Source organism: Salvelinus fontinalis, chromosome 6 (assembly GCF_029448725.1).
Source record: "Salvelinus fontinalis isolate EN_2023a chromosome 6, ASM2944872v1, whole genome shotgun sequence".
NCBI lineage: Eukaryota > Metazoa > Chordata > Actinopteri > Salmoniformes > Salmonidae > Salvelinus > Salvelinus fontinalis.
Genome location: NC_074670.1, coordinates 17,452,835 through 17,468,798, shown reverse-complemented (window position 1 = coordinate 17,468,798; position 15,964 = coordinate 17,452,835). Strand labels below are relative to the sequence as shown.

At 46.0% G+C, this 15,964-nt stretch overlaps 2 protein-coding genes across 2 annotated transcripts; one reads left to right on the top strand and one right to left on the bottom strand.

Annotated features, from left to right (window-relative positions):
- The first annotated feature begins 272 nt into the window (after positions 1 to 272).
- On the top strand, positions 273 to 3,948 carry LOC129857213 (obscurin-like). The gene is made up of 8 exons (XM_055925246.1): positions 273 to 645; positions 805 to 937; positions 1,407 to 1,615; positions 1,850 to 2,110; positions 2,260 to 2,565; positions 2,758 to 3,015; positions 3,352 to 3,473; positions 3,576 to 3,948. The coding sequence occupies exons 1-8, from the start codon at positions 603 to 605 to the stop codon at positions 3,684 to 3,686; spliced, it is 1,443 nt and encodes a 480-aa protein (XP_055781221.1). The 5' UTR covers positions 273 to 602; the 3' UTR covers positions 3,687 to 3,948.
- A 2-nt stretch (positions 3,949 to 3,950) lies between these two features.
- Positions 3,951 to 15,676, bottom strand: LOC129856818 (uncharacterized). Its single transcript, XM_055924526.1, has 13 exons — positions 15,629 to 15,676; positions 15,404 to 15,541; positions 11,197 to 11,292; positions 10,947 to 10,997; positions 10,128 to 10,277; positions 9,850 to 9,960; positions 8,387 to 8,536; positions 7,817 to 7,954; positions 7,570 to 7,689; positions 7,173 to 7,305; positions 6,903 to 7,018; positions 5,341 to 6,734; positions 3,951 to 4,859 (listed from the first exon to the last, which is right to left on the bottom strand). The coding sequence occupies exons 1-13, from the start codon at positions 15,674 to 15,676 to the stop codon at positions 4,649 to 4,651; spliced, it is 2,856 nt and encodes a 951-aa protein (XP_055780501.1). The 3' UTR covers positions 3,951 to 4,648.
- Positions 15,677 to 15,964: the final 288 nt, after the last annotated feature.

The window sequence follows — 15,964 nt, the reverse complement described above, 5'->3', positions numbered from 1 at the left end:
TCCGTCCGTCCGTCCGTCCGTCCGTCCGTTTTTTGTAATACAATGTTTTTTATACCACTCTGTACCTGTAAGGTAATTAAAGGTAGAGTAACAGATCAAATTCAACTTTGCAGAACTTGAGCAGAGAGAGGGGGGAGGGAAAAATAGAGAAAGTTGGGGGGGAAGGGAGAGAGGGGAGAAAGAGAGAGGAGGAGGGAGAGAGAGAGAGAATGAAGGGGGAGGGGGAGGGAGAGAGAAAGAGAAGGGGGCAGAGAGAGAATGATGGGGGGAGAAAGAGAATCCGTGGGAGGGAGCATGTAGGATTCCCTGTTTGTGTGGCTGACAGTTTCCATGTTGCGTCAGTGAGACTGACACAAACCGCATCAAAGACCGCCTCGTTGCACATGTCACATGACCAGGAGAGGGACTACCTGCTTAGACACCTCCCTCTTCCCACAACTGACACCTACAGGCCTTTATATACCCAGCCCCAATTGACAGAAACACACACAACAGCAGAGAGATCAAAGAGGGACCCAGAGAGAAAATACTAAGCTAGGTTTGCAACAACAATCTGTTGATCAAAACTTCAGAAGAAAGGAAAAAAGAGAAAAGAAGAGACCATGTGGCTGTTCCTCCTCTTGGGAACATCCCTGTTAGTGACAGGTGAGACCTTACAGATGATCTGTAGTCATTGTTTTTTTAAATGAAAATGTGTTGCAATTTAAACTGATTTAAAGAAATGTTATGACATGCTTTGATGTGTACTTACGGATGGAGGATTGTGTATGTGTGTGTATTCATACAGTATGTGTATTTGTTCAGGGGGTCGGTGTCAGTGTCTGTCTGAGTATACTGAGATGTTCGCAGAGGCAGGGTCCCAGGCAGTGTTACCCTGCATGTGTCGCCCTCCCTCCACCTCTGCAGCCGTCGTTCTCTGGAGCAAGGACCTTAAGGGGTACGACTGCCTTTCTCTCGGTCCATGTCTTTCATGCTCTCCTTCTCCCTATTCCTCTCTGTCTCTGTCTACCTCTGTGACTCCAATATCCTCAAAGATTCCCTTTTCATCTCTCTCATCCTCTCTGTCTCTGTCTACCTCTGTGACTCCAATATCCTCAAAGATTCCCTTTTCATCTCTCTCATCCTCTCTGTCTCTGTCTACCTCTGTGACTTCAATATCCTCAAAGATTGCCTTTTCATCTCTCTCATCCTCTCTGTCTCTGTCTACCTCTGTGACTTCAATATCCTCAAAGATTCCCTTTTCATCTCTCTCTATCCTGGTCTTTCTTTCTCTTGATCTCTTAATACATTGTTCTGTGTTGAAAGTGTTCTATAGGAGAGCATAGCAATATATTGCTATTGATCTGTATGTCTGTACGATACAAGTGTCATGTTTCAAACTTAGCATCTCTTCCTCTTTCTCTCAGGACGGTGTGGAGAAAGGGAAAGAGTGGACTGGAGCACTGGGGAATAGGAGCTGCCCAGCGTGTTCGATGCCCCCATTCAGAGGTTGGAGCTGGTGACTACAGCCTGTACATAAAGGAGGTGAGGGAGGGGGACAGCGGAAATTACACCTGCATGGTGCAGGATGGCGAGAAAAACCTCTCTAAGAGGATCCTCCTCAGGGTCATCAAAGGTAAGGAGCTAAAATAACAGTAACTTATAGGAAATACTGTGGACAATTAAATTAACTTTCAGTGATATTTACAGTCATTTTAAAGTGATATTTACAGTCATTTTTAAAGTGATATTTACATGCTGTAATAACAAGGTATTTGTCTGCTGTTTATCATACAGTCACACATATCATAAGCCTGTGAATATGATTAACATCTCATTGCTCTTACTTACCCATGTCTTTCTTTCACAGTATCCATCTCCCCACCTGCTCCAGTGGAGGGCAACAAAATGACGATCACTTGCAGTGTCACTCCATGGCCACGGAAGGCGACAGTGAGCTGGATGCTCAACGAGAAGCGAGTTTACCCTGACAGTGCAGATTATGTCATTTCAAAGAACCAGGCGAGTGTTTTGGAGAGCAAAGCATCTGCAAGCATGATGGGTAACTGGAGCTGTGTAGTGCATAAAGGGAGGAAACCAGGGAAGGCCACCACGGCCCTGACAGTGAGAGGTGAGGGCTCAGACACAGTGATGTCATGTTTGGAAGGAATAAAACATTCAAATGCAGCTGATATATTGAAGACGGTTAATATTAAGTTTCCTATGTCTTTCTCCCTTCTCTCCTATCCATCGTCTTCCCCCGTCTCTTCTCTCACTCAGGTATCGTTAACCCCTCCAGTGCCAGTGCCAAGGTGTATGCTGAGGTGGGGTCTGCTGTCACCCTCCCCTGTGTGTTCTCCACTGGACTCACCCCGTCAGACACAGTCTGGGAGAGACTGGACACCTCTGGCTCTGCTCTCCCACTCCCACCCTCCTTCAACCTGTCCTCCCTGCTATCCCTCTCTCCCTGGGACAGGTCTGTGGGTGTGGGGCAAGTGGGGCAGGGGGACGGGGGCAGGTACAGGTGCTCAGGGACAGTGGAGGGGTGCCGGGTAACCAGGGAGATGCAGCTGGTGACTGCCCAAGGTGAGCCAGGCATAGAAAATGGATGATGGTATGATATTGTAGCGTCTCCTCATTTGAATGCCTAATGTGAGTTGCTCCGTTCTGCAAAATGGCAAGCATTTAAGTAAAATGTTTGAGATGAGATGGGCAAATGGTGCTTTAGAATTAGCAATCACATTGCTATTGATGATCCTGTGTGTTCTCTCTACTCAGTGCTCAGCAACTCACCGTCTACCCAGAAGGCCCCAGTCTCACTGACCTGTCACCTCAGCGATGCCAGCGAGGTCATTGAATATGAGTGGGTACAAGTGACCTATGACCTCAATGGCACCCAATCAGAGAGCTCCGTCCAGAAAGGGAGGGTCCTGGGAATCAACAAAGTGACAGACAGGAACTCTGGCGAATGGGCTTGTCGATTCCACGGGAAAGAAGGAGCTCTGGGGAGCGTGACATACCACCTACATCTGATGAGTAAGTCCTATCTGCCTACTTTGATTCACTGTCTATTTGCATGGATCTAGGTAGATGTAGACACATTTCAAATGCAAGAAATATCAGCAAGATGTAAAAAATGTGTCATAATTAGACGTAGGGGTGGAAGGTAGCCTAGCAGTTAAGAGAAGTGTGCCAGTAACCGAAAGGTCACCTGTTCAAATCCCCAAGCCAACTAGGTGAAAAATCTGTCGATGTGCCTTTGAGAAAGGCACTCAACTCTAATTGCTCCTGTAAGTTGCTCTGGATAAGAGCGTCTGCTAAATGACTCAGATGTAAACTCAAATGTATCCTTGTTCTGTCTTGGTTGATCAGGTGGTCTGATGGGAGATAATGAGACAGGTTCTTCCAGTAATGTTGCCGTGGTAGCCGGCCTGGGTTTCTTCCTCTTGGTGCTGCTGTTGGTCTTGGTGCAGATGTACAGGAACTATCGGAGGGTACGTTCAACTACAGATGTGTGTGTTTTCCTTAAATCCACGTTGACATGGAAAATACGTTTTGAAAAGGTTTATGTAATACTTATTTAATCTCCTCTACAGCGCAAGCTGATCCTGCTGTACCCTGCCCTGGAGACCATTGTTCACACCATTGCTAACGAGAGAGAGGACAGAGAGAGGAACAGAGTGAAAGAAGATGAGATCTCCAAATAGAGGAGACTGCAATATGACATTTGAAATCATTTGACATGTCTACGATCCATTGGGAGATTATGTGGTATTTGTACATATTAATTCAGTGCAGACAATTGTAGCAGTTTCTTTCCTACTTTCACCAAAAAATGTGATTAATCTTTTACTTGAAATGTGATTGATTTTGTATATGTTTGCCTTATTTTTCACTACCGGCACCTTAACCACCTATAAGACTTTTGTAATATAATGAATCCCTGAGAATACAATTATCTAAACACTTCATTGGTTTAAATATGTCTCTTTATTACAATATATCAGTATGAATCTCCCAAATGGGTCACAATACCAAATATGCAGTTACTCTTATAAATTAACAACTCAAATTAAGTTCAATGAAACACGTCGTTCTATGTATACACAGCATTTCAGTTACCTGACACCACATCAAAAAGTACACTTGTATAAGACAGTATAGGCGTCTACAGATGTAGGATCTTAAGAACGCTACAGCAACAGGATTTGAACATTTAGTCCATAATGTTGCTTGAAGCTGGCCAAAAGTAGGCTACATGAAAAGTGCAATATTGTTAATATAACCGTGTGTTAGTGCGAGTTTTCAGTACATTTATGTAAATCACAAAGCTCATCTGCAATTCCTGCGTTGCAGGAAAAACCTCAGCAACAAAAGAATGACCAAATGAAGATCCTACATCTGTAGTTCTAACAATATTATGCAGGTTGAAGAAAATTATTCTGCTGTTCACTCAGACTCATAATCACAAACTCAAAATCACTCACAAACATTCCATGCAACAAACTGAAATCAAACATTTGGTGGCAATCAGCTCACTTGCTGTGGAAAAGTATCAAGTTGTTATATGTCCACTCCGGCACAGTGAAAATCTCAAATGACATATTATTCCCAATAAAGTGCAGATAAAGTCTTGGAGAATGAAGGACTCCCAGTAGCCTATGCAGAACTACACCTGACTAATCGTCCCGTCCTCATGAGTGCCGATTCGCTGGAAGTCTCTCAAGGTCAAAGTTTGGCTGATCCCCACCTCAGCCGCTTCCCACCACTCCTCATCAACACCAACACCACTGTCCTCTGGGGTCAGCTGATCCAGGACCTCATCGGCTTCAAAGCACCAGCCTGGCCAATCAGTCCTGGCGCTATCAGGAAAGGCGGGGCTAGAAGAGACAGGAAAAAAGCTTTTACAATGGAGATAAACTTGTTGGATTGCAAATAGCTTAGTCACAACATTTGTTTCTGCTTTGGTCTACTTCCATGTCGTTCACTGGAATGTTTGGCGTGACATTAACAAAGGAGTTGGCTAAAGTGGACACCAATCTGGTGATCAGGCTAGATTGGTTATGATGACATGGTTGTCATGACATGAAACATGTTTATGGGTGGCATGTCATGGTTATGACAGTAAATGCAACTTCCAAGAATAATGATTTGAACATAGAGTGATCCTACACTACATGGTAATCAGCCCAGTAGGTAGAGTGATAAAATAACCCAGAATGAAACTGTTCCATAGTGGCCATCAGCCACCCACACCTATCTGACTGAGTCATTTCAATAGATGAATCTTCAAACTGATTAAGCATACTTTGAAGACGTTCTTTTCTTTTATATCCAACTGAGTTTTGATGTAAAACTCACCTGCTCTTCTTCTCCTCCTTCTCATCTCCGTCCACCCTCTCCTCTATCCATCCCTGACTGACACTGGGGGCCAGCCGCCTGACCAGCTCAGTCTCTCTATCCACTTCACTGGGCGACTGGGACGGAGTGGTGGAGAAACACGGAGAAGGAGGAAGAGCCCATGTTCTGAAGGTTGGAGATTTCCCATTTCCCTCTCTTCTCCCTCTGTCCTTTCTTCTCTCCTTGGCCCGGTTCAAAATGCTCTCCAGAGGGGAGGGGTGCAAGTATGGATCCAACCCAGGAGGGGGAGAGTGTGCTATTCGCGCGTTGGAGGGCTTGGCTGAGGTCAGAAGAGAACTATATCCTTCTTGGAGGATGATATCTGGTATGGACGCGCTCCTCTGAGTCTTCAACTTAGGGCTTTTTGGGGAGTTTTCTTTTTCTTTAGAGATGTCTTTGGGCAGCTCTGGCTCAGGGAAACTGTGGGGCTCTGGGGAGAACTCTCTCTCTGAAGGCATGTCCCAGAACACCCCTCCGTTCATCTTTAAGGACCCCAGCTTGAGTACAAGGTGAGAGTCAGAGCTCTGTCCGCAGGAACCTGAGTTGTGTTGGTAGGAACCTCTGAGTTTCTGTTTGCAGTCTGAGTCAGAGTTGGAGGAAGAGTTTGTGCGTGGCGCAGACGGGGCCATCCCAGAGCTGTCAGACCCCCCAGACATCTGAAGGGTAGCAGTCTGCTCAGTGTTTATTGGTCTTCTCCTACGTAACCGTGGTGAATTCAACTTCCGAGAAAACCTCAATGATTCCGCTAAAGCCTCCTCCTCTCCTGATTGGGTGAGCCACAAGTTCCTCATGGCTTGTTGCTCCACTGACTGGGGGGCAGAATTCCTCCGTGTGGATGTGGCTCGTCCTCTCTGTGAGAGCAATCCTTGGGATTCCATTTGACTAATAGCAATAGAAACTTTTCGATTGTTTTCCCTGCATGGAGAAAGTGGGAAAGTGCTGGATTGGTGTTGTGGGTAGTCTATGTCGTAGTCTATGTCAGGATATCCGCCTAGCAACAGGTTGTGTGGCCCGTTGGGTTTGGGTTGAAGTTGGAAGAATGATTGGTTATGAATGTCACTGAGCTTGCGTGGTTGTCCTGGCAACATTGCATCTTTATAGTCTACTGGTTCCGCCTCCGTTGCTATGGACACCAATGTTCCATTCACTGATTGGATGAGGAGTTCCTCAACAGGTTTCACCTCCAAAGAGGAAGTGATCTCTGCTTCTGATTGGTCAGGAGGCTGATCTACTGATTCCTCAATGGTCATCTTGGGCTCTGTAGGGGGTGTGGCTTGTTCCTGTAGCTGTAGGTCTCTCTGTTTGGTCTGCAGTCGTCTGCTGGCCTCTGTCTCTCTCAGGCCCTGCAGTGTTTCCTGTCAATGAATGGAAGAAAGAAAGAGGGATAAGAGGAGAGCATCAATATCACTGTATATTACACATTATGTACATTGTACATCATTAATTCATTGATTTAATACTAAAGAGACCAAAAGGTAAATCATGTCATTACCACTTTAGTCAGTATTTTTCTGTCTGTTTACCTGTGCCTCGTGGATGGTGAAGACCCATGTAGAGCAGCTCTCTGGGCTGGAGGTGGAGAAGGTGTAGACATTCGCCGCACAGCCCAGAACACTCACCTCCACCACCACAAACGAACCTGGGAGATGGAGAGAGGGGTGAGGAAGAGAGGGAGAGATAAAGAGAGAACTGTCATTTAAAACTCTACAACTGGTCTCTGTAGCAAGAGACAGAGCAACGTTTCATCTTTCCACTTCTGGGATATGTACTGTATGGTCAATGACTGTACTCACAGCCATCTTTGAGTGTGTCACAGCGTGTTCTATCCAGGGCCAGCGGGGGGCGAACTACCTTCAGTCTGTCTGCCTTCTTCTGGATCTTGGTCACCAGCAGCACGTCAGAGAAGAGCAGGGCTGTCACCTCCAGCTTCACCACACAACAGTCGCAACAAGCCCACAGAAACATGACATCTATATCTTACATGTTAATCATTTAGCAGATGCTCTTATCCAGAGCTACTCACAGTTAGTGCATTCATCTTAAGACAGCTATCACAGTCGTAGCAAGTACATTTTTCCTCAAAGTCGTTATCATCAGTACGTCCTAATGAGATGATAATATTAGGAAGAATCCTCTACATGGAAGTCAATGTTTCAATGGAACAGAGTGAGATTCTGTCACTCAACCTACCTTGTGATCCTTCCTTCCTCTGATCTTCAGAGTCTCCTCCAATAGCAGCTTGCGTATGATCCCAGGACCCACCCCTCTGACAGGGCACGTCAAATCAAAACTGCAGAACTCTCTGACATGCTGTGGATGACATCTACATTGACTACTCACTGTCTGCGTCACACATTACAGTATCTATATCGTTTTTTAAGGTTGGTGTAGTTTCCTATCCTGTACTCTGTTCCTAGCTTTTTCTTCTCTCTTTCACCTTTTCGATTTCCTCATTCATCCCCTCCATCACGTCATATCCCTCTATCTTCTGGGCGGAAAGCAAGAGGGCCAGCTCATCATCCTTAAGCCTCAAGTAGTCATTGATGCTGTGCAGAAAGCCATTAACACAGGCCAACTGGAGGAGAGACAGAGGGGGAGAGGGAGAGAGAAAGATAGAGAAAGAAAAGAGAGAGAGTGAGTGAGTGAGTGAGTGAGTGAGTGAGTGAGTGAGTGAGTGAGTGAGTGAGTGAGTGAGTGAGTGAGTGAGTGAGTGAGTGAGTGAGTGAGTGAGAGAGAGAGAGAGAGAGAGAGAGAGAGGAGAGAGAGAGAGAGAGAGAGAAACAGAGAGAAACAGAGAAAAACAGAGAGAAACAGAGAGAAGGATAGAGTGTGTGGGTCAGAGAGATTTCCTTAATTTGCCTTTTCATCTATTACTAGTAGAGGCAATTAGCGATTAGCTAGTAAGAAAATGGCGCTGGAACGCGTAACTTCCTTTTCTAATGAACATGAACAGCCTCAGGCCTGACAAACTGAATTAAAAGGCATTGATTTAAAAGGCCTCCCTCACCATGCCCCTGAGTGTGTGCTGTGTGTGGGGAGCCTGGGTGGTCTTGAGGACAGCCTTCAGCAGCAGGGGGTACTTGGTGATCCTCTGGATGGGTTTGGCCTGCATATCTCCCAGACGCATCCGCTCACACTGGGGGTGTGCCTCCACCCACTATGGACACAGAGAAAAACATTATTTTGTGTCTTCTAGTAGAGGCTTTAGACCTTATACCCAAATTTGTGGCCTTGGTATAACTAATGTAAATGCACGGTTGTTACTGTGTATGAAAAAACATTGTTACATGGTACTGGACAAATTCAAAGGCTTGAAAAACTCATAATGGAGATTCTTTGAACAAGCTGTAAAAGTGCGTAGACAGCAAAAACAGCCAAAGACACGTTCTAATCTTTAAGAAGACAATGTGCAGGCTAGGCTCTCTGAGTCATTAGGTCAGGGCGTTGGTGTAACAAGTGTTTGGCCTTCAGGATATGACCCATAAAAGAAGGCCTGGATATGGTGGTCATCAAAACCACTAGATCAATAACAGAAGAAGTTCTGCGGCTGCTATGACTCAATTCACTGATGTTCCAGACTGTGTTACCGTAATGAATGGTAGTTTGGAGAACCATGTATGTGACGCAGAGTGACTTTAGGGTGAGAGTGAAAGGGTGTGCATGCAACACGTAAACAAGAAGTGGGCTTGTGTATGAAGTGGTGTGTGTGGGTTTGTTTCTGTCTCCCATTCCATGTACCATAATACTGCTATTGGCAAGGACATTCTCACCTTTACTGTTAAGGCGAGTTCTACCAACAAAATACAACCTAGGTCTCTGGTACCCTGCAAACCAATCTGTGTTTTCCACCCTGAGGTAAACGTAAAGGAGTCTGTTGCACATGTTGTTAATGGTTTCTGTTTATACTGAGATTTGTACATTGCTAGACATGACCGTCTTGTTGACCTGGTGGCTACGGAGGTGAGACAAGTGGAGTCACCAACCGAACACATACACAAACATTCTCTTGTCAGAGAAGCCTGGTTTGATGTTGATGATCATGTGTTTTCTTGCCCGCCCGAATAAGCCAGATATTGTTGTTGTGGGGGAGGCCAGAGGGAGGGGCTGATTTTGGAGGTGGGCTGCTCATTGGACTACTACATGGAGCAGCTTAAATACCAGCTCCTTGTGTTACACCTGAACAGCCTCGTAACAGTGCATGCTTGCTACGGTGATATTGGGTAGTCTCTGCCATGTTCACAGGCTGACAGTACCTGGACTTCAGATAGCAGGCCTACATAAGACGAAGCTGATAGCGAGGTACTGCTCTGTGTCAGCAGTCATGGGCAGCCTTGCTGTGTGAAGAAGAAGGTGCTATCTGTTTCCCTAGGTGTCCAAGTATCCTTGTCCTGAGATGTTTGTATGCATTATGATTTGTGGATTCAAATAAAGTATAAAAAATTTGTTTGTGTGTGTTTGTGTTTAACTCACCATTAAGTAGGTGTGGAAGTGCAGGTTGGTGTCTGTCAGTTTGCTCGTAAACTCCACTGTGCTCTCCTCCTTACAACAGTAATGCAGATAGCTGGAGAAACGCTCAGGGAACTACAGACAGAGGGTGGGGATGGGATTAGACAAAGATTGCTGTAAACAAACATGTTTTAAACTCATGATCCGTGTTTCCATTCCTTCCTTTCACCCCCGTTTGACCCTTATACTTTCATCCCATATGTGACTCTGATACTAGATCTGATTGACAGTCAGTACTGTACCTGCAGGCATCCTGCCTCTAACTCCATGGGGTCAAAGGGCTTCCCAGTCCTGCGGACTTCCTGTAACATGGGATACATCACTTCCTGCCAGAAGAGCCGGTGGGCGCTGAGGATAGAGGGAAGGTTGGAGAAGAGGCTCTCAGGTGTCACCTGAAGAAGAGAGGGACAGGAAAAAGAGGGTGATGATACTGCTTTCTTGATTTTGAACCTACAATCTACCCCACACCTCTTGTCATTATGTGTTGAAGTTTGTGGTTGTCTAAAGTGAATACAAATATATGATAGTTGTAGACCTTTTGTGATAAAAAAAAGATGAAGAGGGTAATTGTTTGACAAAGCTGCAGTGTCTAGCTGTAGAACTCTGCAGAACTCACTCCCCCACATTCTCAGATACTTTCCACATTCTCAGCAGGAATTATCTAACATTCTGTTATTGAGCTGAATGTTCCATCTGCCCTGGTGTGTTCTGTGTCAGATAGAGCAGATGTTCTCAGTATGTTAGTATGTCAGCTCAGCAGTATGTACAGTATGTTGTACTACAGCAGTCGGCTTCAACTAGGCCCAAGGGCCTGCCCTTGAACTGTATACTGGTTTCAAATTCAACCAAAGGTCAAAGTCATTCATGAAAGCACACACACCTGATCCCAGTCAGATCATGCAAGATCCAGCTCAAAGCACATTCTTAGTTCATTGCAACACATCTATTTGAGTGGTCAGTCGGGAAACACAGATAGACCCAAAGACCAAGAGAGGGAGTTCTAGAGAAAATGTTCCCTACAGAAAACCCTGTGAATGAGAACCCAGCTCATATAGACTGACCTCTAAGAGGAATCCATGCTGGTGCAGGTTGGTAAGAGCTGCCATCACCAACTGAGAAACAGAATGACACAAACAAACACGGGCATTGAAAAGTGACATTGCAATAAAAGATGCTATACAGATAACAGTTAGTATTATCATATTTCTATTATGAATAGTCACTGGTTGTTATGGACATATCACTGAAAGACATTGATACATTTTCAGTAATGAGAGTAATGAGAGCAGGGTGTCTGTCTGTCTGTCTTACATCAGTGACAACAGTGAGCTTGTTGATGTAGGTGAGCTCAGTGTGGAACAACTCCCACAGTGCCTCCTGTTGGAGCCTCTGGTTCTTACACATCATCTGATCAGAGAGGGAGGGGGAGAGGGAGGGGGAGGGGGAGAGGGAGAGGGAGAGGGAGAGAGAATAGACAGAGGGAGGGGGAGGGGGAGAGGGAGAGGGAGAGGGAGAGGGAGGGAGGGAGGGAGGGAGGGAGGGAGGGAGGGAGGGAGGGAGGGAGGGAGGGAGGGAGGGAGGGAGGGAGGGAGGGAGGGAGGGAGGGAGAAAGAGATATGTTGTAAAAGGTAAGGAGAGAGAGAGGGGGTGGGAGAAAGAGATATGTGTAAAAGGTAGGGAGAGAGAGACAGGGTGGGAGAAAGAGATATGTTGTAAAAGGTAGGGAGAGAGAGAGGGGGTGAGAAAGAGATATGTTGTAAAAGGTAGGGAGAGAGAGAGAGGGAGAAAGAGATATGTTGTAAAAGGTAGGGAGAGAGAGAGGGGGTGGGAGAAAGAGATATGTTGTAAAAGGTAGGGAGAGAGAGAGGGTGGGAGAAAGAGATATGTTGTAAAAGGTAGGGAGAGAGAGAGAGGGGGTGGGAGAAAGAGATATGTTGTAAAAGGTAGGGAGAGAGAGAGAGGGAGAAAGAGATATGTTGTAAAAGGTAGGGAGAGAGAGAGGGGGGGTGGGAGAAAGAGATATGTTGTAAAAGGTAGGGAGAGAGAGAGAGGGTGGGAGAAATAGATATGTTGTAAAAGGTAGGGAGAGAGAGAGGGTGGGAGAAAGAGATATGTTGTAAAAGGTAGGGAGAGAGAGAGAGGGGGTGGGAGAAAGAGATATGTTGTAAAAGGTAGGGAGAGAGAGAGAGGGAGAAAGAGATATGTTGTAAAAGGTAGGGAGAGAGAGAGAGGGGGTGGGAGAAAGAGATATGTTGTAAACGGTAGGGAGAGAGGGAGAGAGAGAGAGGGAGAAAGAGATATGTTGTAAAAGGTAAGGAGAGAGAGAGGGGGTGGGAGAAAGAGATATGTTGTAAACGGTAGGGAGAGAGGGAGAGAGAGAGAGGGAGAAAGAGATATGTTGTAAAAGGTAGGGAGAGAGAGAGAGGGTGGGAGAAAGAGATATGTTGTAAAAGGTAGGTAGAGAGAGAGGGGGTGGGAGAAAGAGATATGTTGTAAAAGGTAGGTAGAGAGAGAGGGGGTGGGAGAAAGAGATATGTTGTAAACGGTAGGGAGAGAGGGAGAGAGAGAGAGGGAGAAAGAGATATGTTGTAAAAGGTAGGGAGAGAGAGAGGGAGGGTGGGAGAAAGAGATATGTTGTAAAAGGTAGGGAGAGAGAGAGGGGGGGTGGGAGAAAGAGATATGTAGTAAAAGGTAGGGAGAGAGAGAGGGGGTGGGAGAAAGAGATATGTTGTAAAAGGTAGGGAGAGAGAGAGGGGGTGGGAGAAAGAGATATGTTGTAAAAGGTAGGGAGAGAGAGAGGGGGTGGGAGAAAGAGATATGTTGTAAAAGGTAGGGAGAGAGAGAGGGGGTGGGAGAAAGAGATATGTTGTAAACGGTAGGGAGAGAGAGAGAGGGAGAAAGAGATATGTTGTAAAAGGTAGGGAGAGAGAGAGGGGGTGGGAGAAAGAGATATGTTGTAAACGGTAGGGAGAGAGAGAGGGAGAAAGAGATATGTTGTAAAAGGTAGGGAGAGAGAGAGAGGGGGTGGGAGAAAGAGATATGTAGTAAAAGGTAGGGAGAGAGAGAGGGAGGGTGGGAGAAAGAGATATGTTGTAAAAGGTAGGGAGAGAGAGAGGGGGTGGGAGAAAGAGATATGTTGTAAAAGGTAGGGAGAGAGAGAGGGGGTGGGAGAAAGAGATATGTTGTAAAAGGTAGGGAGAGAGAGGGTGGGAGAAAGAGATATGTTGTAAAAGGTAGGGAGAGAGAGAGGGAGGGTGGGAGAAAGAGATATGTTGTAAAAGGTAGGTAGAGAGAGAGGGGGTGGGAGAAAGAGATATGTTGTAAACGGTAGGGAGAGAGAGAGAGGGAGAAAGAGATATGTTGTAAAAGGTAGGGAGAGAGAGAGGGGGTGGGAGAAAGAGATATGTTGTAAAAGGTAGGGAGAGAGAGGGTGGGAGAAAGAGATATGTTGTAAAAGGTAGGGAGAGAGAGAGGGAGGGTGGGAGAAAGAGATATGTTGTAAAAGGTAGGTAGAGAGAGAGGGGGTGGGAGAAAGAGATATGTTGTAAACGGTAGGGAGAGAGAGAGAGGGAGAAAGAGATATGTTGTAAAAGGTAGGGAGAGAGAGAGGGGGTGGGAGAAAGAGATATGTTGTAAAAGGTAGGGAGAGAGAGAGGGGGTGGGAGAAAGAGATATGTTGTAAAAGGTAGGGGGAGAGAGAGGGGGTGGGAGAAAGAGATATGTTGTAAAAGGTAGGGAGAGAGAGAGAGGGTGGGAGAAAGAGATATGTAGTAAAAGGTAGGTAGAGAGAGAGGGGGTGGGAGAAAGAGATATGTTGTAAACGGTAGGGAGAGAGGGAGAGAGAGAGAGGGAGAAAGAGATATGTTGTAAAAGGTAGGGAGAGAGAGGGAGGGTGGGAGAAAGAGATATGTTGTAAAAGGTAGGGAGAGAGAGAGGGGGAGGGAGAAATAGATATGTTGTAAACGGTAGGGAGAGAGAGAGAGGGAGAAAGAGATATGTTGTAAAAGGTAGGGAGAGAGAGGGAGGGTGGGAGAAAGAGATATGTTGTAAAAGGTAGGTAGAGAGAGAGGGGGTGGGAGAAAGAGATATGTTGTAAACGGTAGGGAGAGAGAGAGAGGGAGAAAGAGATATGTTGTAAAAGGTAGGGAGAGAGAGAGGGGGTGGGAGAAAGAGATATGTTGTAAAAGGTAGGGAGAGAGAGAGGGGGTGGGAGAAAGAGATATGTTGTAAAAGGTAGGGAGAGAGAGGGAGGGTGGGAGAAAGAGATATGTAGTAAAAGGTAGGGAGAGAGAGAGAGTGGGAGAAAGAGATATGTTGTAAAAGGTAGGGAGAGAGAGAGAGGGTGGGAGAAAGAGATATGTAGTAAAAGGTAGGTAGAGAGAGAGAGGGTGGGAGAAAGAGATATGTTGTAAACGGTAGGGAGAGAGAGAGAGGGAGAAAGAGATATGTTGTAAACGGTAGGGAGAGAGAGAGGGTGTGGGAGAAAGAGATATGTTGTAAAAGGTAGGGAGAGAGAGAGGGGGGGTGGGAGAAAGAGATATGTTGTAAAAGGTAGGGAGAGAGAGGGGGAGTGGGAGAAAGAGATATGTTGTAAAAGGTAGGGAGAGAGAGGGGGGGTGGGAGAAAGAGATATGTTGTAAAAGGTAGGTAGAGAGAGAGGGGGTGGGAGAAAGAGATATGTTGTAAAAGGTAGGGAGAGAGAGAGGGGGGGTGGGAGAAAGAGATATGTTGTAAAAGGTAGGGAGAGAGAGAGGGGGGGTGGGAGAAAGAGATATGTTGTAAAAGGTAGGGAGAGAGAGAGGGGGGGTGGGAGAAAGAGATATGTTGTAAAAGGTAGGTAGAGAGAGAGGGGGTGGGAGAAAGAGATATGTTGTAAAAGGTAGGGAGAGAGAGAGGGGGGGTGGGAGAAAGAGATATGTTGTAAAAGGTAGGGAGAGAGAGAGGGGGTGGGAGAAAGAGATATGTTGTAAAAGGTAGGGAGAGAGAGAGGGGGGGTGGGAGAAAGAGATATGTTGTAAAAGGTAGGGAGAGAGAGAGGGGGTGGGAGAAAGAGATATGTTGTAAAAGGTAGGGAGAGAGAGAGGGGGTGGGAGAAAGAGATATGTTGTAAAAGGTAGGGAGAGAGAGAGGGGGGGTGGGAGAAAGAGATATGTTGTAAAAGGTAGGTAGAGAGAGAGGGGGTGGGAGAAAGAGATATGTTGTAAAAGGTAGGGAGAGAGAGAGAGAGAGTGGGAGAAAGAGATATGTTGTAAAAGGTAGGGAGAGAGAGAGGAGGTGGGAGAAAGAGATATGTTGTAAAAGGTAGGGAGAGAGAGAGGGGGTGGGAGAAAGAGATATGTTGTAAAAGGTAGGGAGAGAGAGAGGGGGTGGGAGAAAGAGATATGTTGTAAAAGGTAGGGAGAGAGAGAGGGGGGGTGGGAGAAAGAGATATGTTGTAAAAGGTAGGGAGAGATCATTCATATTAACTAGATGACATGCCCATCATGACATGTATTTATCAGTAGGTAGATCTGGTTACCGAGTGATTGTGTACTATGTCAGTCCAGTTGTTCTCCAGTGTGGCTCCTGTCCCCTCCTCCCCCCAGCTCCAGTTCAGACACACTGGTACTGGGAACGCCTCCAGAGCCCGCTTCAGAGCATCCAACTGCCCTGCACCCTGACAGAGAGAAAGAGAGAGGGGGAGAGATAATATTTATATTATATATATATATACACACACACACACATATATACACACATATACATATATTCCATCAGAGTTATCATCAAAATTCGTTAGAAATGGGCCCATAGCAGATATGCTTGAGTGAACAATTGTAGTGTGCATTTGTGGAACTCTTATTTTCAGCAAGTATGTGGACAGTGCCACTGGCTGTGCATGTCTGTGCATGTGCGTGTCAGGGTGTATTCATGTCTGTGCATGTGCGTGTCAGGGTGTATTCATGTCTGTGCATGTGCGTGTCAGGGTGTATTCATGTCTGTGCATGTGCGTGTCAGGGTGTATTCATGTCTGTGCATGTGCGTGTCAGGGTGTATTCATGTGTGTAGAGGACGAGTTAAGTGCGTGGGAGGAAAGTAC

Excerpts from the sequence above, each read along its gene's own strand:
- LOC129856818 (XM_055924526.1), bottom strand. The coding sequence starts at position 15,676 with ATGGGCCCATTTCTAACGAATTTTGATGATAACTCTGATGGAATATAT. Across the intron at positions 7,955-8,386 it reads AGCACACACTCAGGGGCATG|TTGGCCTGTGTTAATGGCTT; the intron begins GTGAGGGAGGCC and ends TCTCTCCTCCAG. Across the intron at positions 7,306-7,569 it reads GAGGAAGGAAGGATCACAAG|CTGGAGGTGACAGCCCTGCT; the intron begins GTAGGTTGAGTG and ends TGTGTGGTGAAG.
- LOC129857213 (XM_055925246.1), top strand. The coding sequence starts at position 603 with ATGTGGCTGTTCCTCCTCTTGGGAACATCCCTGTTAGTGACAG. Across the intron at positions 938-1,406 it reads TGGAGCAAGGACCTTAAGGG|GACGGTGTGGAGAAAGGGAA; the intron begins GTACGACTGCCT and ends TCTTTCTCTCAG. Across the intron at positions 2,566-2,757 it reads GCAGCTGGTGACTGCCCAAG|TGCTCAGCAACTCACCGTCT; the intron begins GTGAGCCAGGCA and ends CTCTCTACTCAG.